General features: G+C 34.4%; 1 protein-coding gene across 2 annotated transcripts; it reads right to left on the bottom strand.

Moving 5' to 3' along the window:
• Positions 1 to 228: 228 nt before the first annotated feature.
• Positions 229 to 6,665, bottom strand: LOC124186996 (ubiquitin carboxyl-terminal hydrolase 1). 2 transcript variants are annotated; one of them, XM_046579262.1, is made up of 7 exons: positions 6,496 to 6,665; positions 5,622 to 5,804; positions 5,280 to 5,524; positions 3,836 to 4,065; positions 3,213 to 3,718; positions 2,909 to 3,101; positions 229 to 2,612 (listed from the first exon to the last, which is right to left on the bottom strand). In XM_046579262.1, exons 2-7 carry the CDS (start codon positions 5,791 to 5,793, stop codon positions 2,069 to 2,071), a joined length of 1,890 nt encoding a protein of 629 aa, XP_046435218.1. In that variant the 5' UTR covers positions 5,794 to 5,804; positions 6,496 to 6,665; the 3' UTR covers positions 229 to 2,068. The 2 variants fall into 2 exon arrangements, with proteins under 2 accessions (XP_046435218.1, XP_046435280.1); XM_046579324.1 differs by having other exon boundaries at positions 5,280 to 5,518.
• Positions 6,666 to 7,058: the final 393 nt, after the last annotated feature.

The following is a 7,058-nucleotide window of genomic DNA, read 5'->3' as shown; positions in this document are numbered from 1 at the left end:
TGGCTGACAAATAATGAATGATGACAACATGGGGCAGCTGACCCTGGAACTAGGTAGCTAATTTACAATTTTATACACGAGAAATGTGGACCTATCTGTTGTTAAAAAAAATTAACAATACGGTAATAAGATTTGAAACACTGCATAATAGGTTTTTCAATTGAATATTTTCAAGAGTCACCGATTATAGAATGGGTACTTAAATTTGATAAATATGTTAGTGATTCATTAGTTATTAATGATGATCTTTATTGTTCGATAACAATATACGTTTTACAAAAAATTAAACAATTTGCAAATATTATTAGATACAAATTTATATGAACTTACGAAGATGTAGCAATGCTATTTTATATCTTCCTATACAAATTCACTTCAACTATACAGTTTTTAATTCATTAAAGAACATAAATAACTAATAACAAGTTATGGAAAGCTGTAAAATTTCTTGTCACTTTACCGCATCGCTTGTGCTTAATGAGTACATTATATTGAATCATCATGTTTGAACATATTTAAAATAAAATTTTTAAAATAATGTTATTCACAACCAGTTGGGTGTGCTGGCTACAATTTAACAACAGATTCGGATTCATCAAACCAAACCAATGGTAGCGCACTATCAACTCTTATTCTTAATACAACGATATTTGTAACGTCAAATATAAACTTCCACGTGTTCAACAAAAATATATACGCCAGAAACGTTTGGAAGTCGAAAACCATTACATTGCTCTGAGCACGAAAATAAATACGGTGCAATCACAAAATTGATTCATTCATTTTTGAAAATATATTTCAAAAGTTATAAGTAAAAAAAAAAAAGTGTATATGCCTTATATTACATCATAGCAGTTAGAGTACTATTTAAAACCAGTTCAATGATTAAAATCATTGGTTCAACTTCAGCAACATTTTGTACTGGGCAGAGTAAAGGTAACTAAATAATATTTAATGCCTAAAGAGATGTTACTGTTGGGTATTTCGAATTCATGATGGGATTTGTCAGGTATTTAATTTCTTTCGCGAACTTAAACTATTCACTGGTTTAAACGCAAGTACTAAATATTGAGTCATATTACTTGCAAAACGACAATTTTTTTGTATGTCATTTAAACTTTGTATACTTATATTATTTTGAATTGAAATAACGAGAGTACCCCGCGAACGCAGTTATCCATCTATAAACTTAAGAGGTCAGTAACAAATTTGTCAGCATACCTAACAGAGTATTGGAAGAACGTGTGACGAACTTATAAAAATATCTAAGATGAAATTGAACCGTTAAAATGGAGTGTAACAGGTTATTTTGAGGTAGTGAATGCTACATTCTATTACCTGCATCGTATGGATCTGTGTTGGGAGGTATCAATTTGTATATTCATTTTTGCAACAAAGTTTCAAGTTCTACGTAATACGGATGTATACAATACATACCTGCACCAAATACTAAAAACGTCGATGTTTACACGACGAAATACATGTTTTCATTTATTCTACGGACAACTAGATATTTAACGAGATATTTGATGTCCATAATATCTTAGGAAATTTTAATATTCGACCTCTACATCCGCTATTGCCCTCATTTTCTTGTCGCGTTTAACTAGAAATATATTTATTTGTTCTTTTATAAATTCATCTACTTACGATTTCCAAGTGTATAGGTATAAGCAAGTACGATTGTACAAATCAACAAATTTCCCTTTCATTAATATTTGGAAAACTAGGTCGCACATATAGTATAAAGCAATCGTTATACGTGCACTAAAAATGTATTTGCAGCCATACACTTAGCCCAGGTACTAAACCGTTTTAAAAAATAAAGTTATAAATACTTCGGGTTACAGCAGTAAATATGGTGATCATAGTGAAAGTAGTATCCCCTAATTTGGAAATTTCAACGTGATTCACACTTTTGTAAGATTTCCAATATTTATGCTTCAATTCTGCCGCATGTGATTCTTTTCTGTACATAAATGTTTCATCAAATGACAATTTGTCACGTCTAAATCTTAGATTTATTTAATTATAAACTATTAATTAGTCTAATTGCACAGAGGAATGCTTATGTCGTCGACCTGACGTAAAATAACAAGTAGGGCGTTGCGGAATTACGCGGATTTGGAGCCAATTTTTCTTCAAATTCGCGCAGTGGAATTATCCTAACTACTTCGTCGTCACACTCTAGCCATGACCCACCATGTTTACTTCTACGAATACCACAACACTCCATGCTGCGACAGCCAACTCTTATTACATTTAATTGTTCTTTGTTTTCACTGACATTTGATTTCGATCTAAAGAATTTCATTAAACCAGATGATTTGTCCGATGTTGTATTACTATTATTTTGTGTTGGAGTTTGCCGCTTATTATCACGTTCGCAATTAAAATATTCAGACGATGCAGATTCGTCCGGTAATCGAGTGTACGCCACATAATGACCTGCCGTCATTGTTGCTCCCTGGTGCATAATAACTGAATACAATTTGTAGACATGCCGAGTTTCTCTTCTACTACTTGTGCCCGGTATATCATTTATACAATCTTCGCAAAAACATTGCAACGTTAAGGGTGTTGGCATGTGATTGTTGATCTTCTCCATCGACCTGAAATTTATATTGTACACATTATAAATACGTGCTTGCGGGTATATCGGAACATACGCGACACACGTGCATTCGTATTGCATTTGAATCTGAGTTCCAACTTTAATAGTACTCGTCTTCTTATTGTTTCCTAGACGAAAGTTACCACTTTTACCTAAAATTTTAGTAATATCAGCAATAAGCTAAGGGAATTTTTTAATGTCGGATATTCTTAAAATTGTTGTTGTACACCAATTTTAAAAAATCATGGCCACCTGAAATTTTATCGTAAAATATTCCAGTTGAAAGTAACTAACCCTGCTGTGGTTGAGAATCTTTTCAATTGCAGTATGAGAAGCCTGGGTAAGGAAGGAAAACACACAGCACGCCGCGCTTCATTGTAACGTAAGCAACAAGCGCACCAGTATTTATCTCGGCCCCGTAAGAGTTCACTTGTTACTACGGCTCTCCTATACACTTCGCTACTGTCCATTAATCTTTTATCCTCTTCTAAATGTGGAGGAATTCATGCAAAAAAATGTAGGTATTACAAAACGAATATGCTAATTTCCAATCTTATAAACTAGGATCAATTCTGTGAATACGTATGAATTTCCTCACCTTTTTCATTGGATTGGTCAATATCTATTGGAACATAAATATCGCAAAATGTTTCTTTTCTTTCAGTCACATGTTCACACTCTAAACACGTTGTGCGAAGAAGGCTAACCCCCTCAAAATCCTCTGAAATGAAGCACTTTTTGCTCTCTGGTTGAGGTGCCGCAAGTTCATTGTTACTTTCAACAACATCTAAGTGACCATTTTCTAATGGTTTCGAGGGTGGCGCTGTTCCATTCGAACTTGATTGGATAAAGTTGAGGCTCCCTTTAGAAGAGAACTTTTTCTTCTTCTTTGATTTGCGAAGGCCACGTTTACTCGAACTAGTTTCAGACTGTACATCATTTACCTGATCAATGTACAAATCTGATCCTCCGCCATTCTGCCCGAATTCACTCTCTCTGTGCCTCACAAGCAGTTGAAACGTTTCTCGTATGTTGTCCAGTAAACAAACCAACAACTCGTGTGCATCCTGTTGCTGATTGCCTTCAAATATAGGATTTACCTCCCTGAAATCATTGATTGAATCATCGTATATTATATCACTATTTAGATTTAACCATGGTTAAAGACGTACCTGAAGTAATATAGTTGGTTAAAAATCGAAAATTTAACAAAATCATTACCTCAATGCTTGCAGGAACGCATCTGGTTGATATGGTTCACCGTTATCTTTCATCTCCGAAATTTTCAACGCTGCAAATAACTCGTGTAACTTCTCTGTGGCCACTTGTATTCTAGGTTTATTAGAATCTCCCATTGGACCTGCTAATGCCAAAAGATCTTTGCTGCTCCAACTACGACTGCCACTTGCTGTTAGCGATACACCAGTTCTACCAAGTGACGATGATTTCATCTAACAAATTTTAACAAGCATATCAATAATTTTTGTAACCAATCCAATAGTGCAATTAAGTCAGTGCTGTTCATCTAGATAATAATCTGATTATAAGCCCCAGATAATCAACTGGATGCAAAATTCTAACTGAATACAGCAATCCTATTAGGTTTGGAATTCGGTCATCCTATACACCAAAGCAGTTGTTAAATCGTGGTACCATAGAGAATTGTCACTACGTGAATCAAGAACAACCAATGCAAATTAGAAAGCTATATCAAATCGCTTAACTGAAGTATCAGTAGATTGGTAGCATTTTTAATATATTTTTATGAGGACTGAATATTTTAATCAAATTGGCAAATCGAAGAAATGTTGCCTTTGTGAATGTGAGTGGCATTCAAATTAATTTAACATCAATTTTGAATTTCAACATTCTTGTATGGTTTGTTATGGCTAATTAATATATATTGCCTAATAAGACTTATAGAGGGTGCGCAGTAACATCAGGCATAAAATTCCAGGACTTGTACAGGACCTTTCAAGGACTAGGAGCCCTATAGGATACATTATTTTAGTAGTTTTTTCTTGAGAAACGAAGTCAACAACACTTTGCTCAGGTACAACAAAAGTTTTGTTAATAATAATAATAATAATCACGGAATAATGATCAATGAATATTATTCATATAATAATTAAAATTTTATATAATAATATAATTAACATTCAATCAAAAATGTTTGAATTAAATGCAGGTGCATCGATGTATACGTTATTGTTACTAACAGGGTTTGTTTCCTTAGTTTTGGTGTATTTTTAAAAAAATGACAACATTTTTTCACAGCCACATTGAGTTTCAAGAAGAAACAATTACATGGAAAAGCGGACAATTTTCATCATCGGCAACTCTAATCACTCGGAAACAAGCTTGTTGGAAAGTTGTTGGAAAAAATTGAGCATCTTCGAATCTTTGAAAATTAATGTAAAGTCAAAGATTGTATTTATCGAAATTCCAGGACACAGGTAGAATTCAAGGATATTTCCAGGACTCTCAGGATTTCTAGTACTGCTGGACACCAAGTTATAATTACAGTATCAGTGTAAGTACAAAAATAATTTATAATTCAAATGTATTGTCCCAAATACTTAATGGCAGTTTGAATTAACAGTAAAAATTGTAGCTGGCCAAATTTACTAGGTGGAATAATTTATATCAAGTTTGCAGCTGATACCTTAGTTTGAAGTTGTTTCGCAGTCAAATTGGACAAGTCGGTGGCCAGATGATGTAGATTGTGTAAAAAGGAGGGTGCAAATCTTAGGGTGTACAGTACACTGTTTAAAAAACATGTGTTGCCCAGATTGCATAGCGATGCTATCCGCAGTCCTTCTGTCCCGTTATTTACTGTGTTGCACATAGCCTCCTGGGAGTTTGGCAATTGACTCCGATATCCATTTAACATTCTGCTCTCACCTGTTTCTAAATTAATTCACTTCTTATCATAACTGATATCATAATTTGAACAGCGCTGTTCTACAAACGTAATTGTGGTATCAGTTTTTTCAATTTCATTTACCGTTGAGGAAAGGATATTTATTCAAAGTGCCCCCTCTGGTAGTTGTACGAGGGGGCTGACAAGTTGTTTTTGCAGTGAGTGATTTGCTGCGCCCTGAGAGCGACAGGCAAAACTTTTTCCTAGGAGGGACCAGCAGCTCATCCTCGTCTTCTTCTGCTTCTAATATTGTCATTTTCTGTCAACCTGAAACAACGGGGACTTAGCGTGAATGAAAGAAGTAAGTCAACTTTATTACATTTTAGATAGGTAGCACAAATTTCAAGTAACTCGAACAATGCCAAACGAAAAATTGTATTTATATAACTCTCAACAATACTGCATCGGTACGCTTTTTACATACTAATTTTACTGCATATACCACAACTATGTAATAAAATGAAGTTATTCAATGCGATACATGAAAAAAACGGAGTCCTATTTTATTTGAGAACGTATAGCTAATCAAATACATTGATATCGTATTATATTAAGTCAAATTAACCTCATCCTGAAACCTCAATCGCATATACGCAATAATTTTGAAATTTCACTTGATTAAACATTTTAAACTCGTTGAATTTTAGTCATATTTTAATTGACGCATAAATCATGATTTCGATTTGTTATAATTTCTCGTCTATTAATCGGTGATTGTTAAGAAATTGATGCGTACGTTACTGCATGATGAACACGGAATGGTTATTGTACAATTAAAGTAAAATTAACTGTCACAATAAACAGGCAAGGAATAAGACATAGTACTTGTTCTACTGGTAAAATATAGATAGCAGGAGTTATAAAAGCAGATTAAATAATTCTTGCATTTCAACATTGTTCCGAATTACGAAAATCCTTTTGCACTTATCGTTATAATTCTCACAGGTTTTTTACTCACGTAATATTTATTAGAGGAGTCATGGAACAATGGTATCTCTCGAAAGTAATACGGTCAATAATATTTCATACGCTAACCACATCAATGATTTGAGTAGGCCCCATTTCGACAAAGTAATCTCAATTGCTTTTTATCAATTTTACTGCAGCCATTAGCCATTTCACTTAATATCCTGCGTTCACAAATTGTATGTAGAGAGAAAACTCTAGCACTAATAGGCGCGGCAGTCAATACAGGACGCTACCATTACCTCGACGCTTTCAGCTCCTTTTCGCTACCTTTCGCGCCTTTCGCTACCCTTTCGCCTGTGCTAGAAAAATCGACCTACTCATGTGCAATTGCGTTGATTGAAGATATTGCAATCATGGTGTCCAGCGGAAAATCCGTAACAAATTCGAGGACATTTCCAGGACCTCAAGGACTTCCTGGACCACTCGGCGCCATGAGTCAATATATTTCGATCAGCCGGTGCAAATATCCGTCCAATATGGAACGTTTTTATACATCTTTAGATAACGCAATAGTGTTAGGTTCACAAAGACGCAAATGCGAATTATGTGCTA

This window comes from Neodiprion fabricii, chromosome 1 (genome assembly GCF_021155785.1).
Source record: "Neodiprion fabricii isolate iyNeoFabr1 chromosome 1, iyNeoFabr1.1, whole genome shotgun sequence".
Lineage (NCBI taxonomy): Eukaryota > Metazoa > Arthropoda > Insecta > Hymenoptera > Diprionidae > Neodiprion > Neodiprion fabricii.
Note: the sequence above shows the minus strand (reverse complement) of the source record. Positions and strands in the feature narration are given on the sequence as shown.

Bases quoted from the DNA above. Each gene is read 5' to 3' on its own strand.
- LOC124186996 (XM_046579262.1), bottom strand. From the start codon at position 5,793: ATGACAATATTAGAAGCAGAAGAAGACGAGGATGAGCTGCTGGTCCCT. The intron at 4,066-5,279 runs GTATCAGCTGCA...AAAATTTGTTAG, and splicing joins CGAAACAACTTCAAACTAAG to ATGAAATCATCGTCACTTGG. The intron at 2,613-2,908 runs GTTAGTTACTTT...TATAAATTTCAG, and splicing joins AGATTCTCAACCACAGCAGG to GTCGATGGAGAAGATCAACA.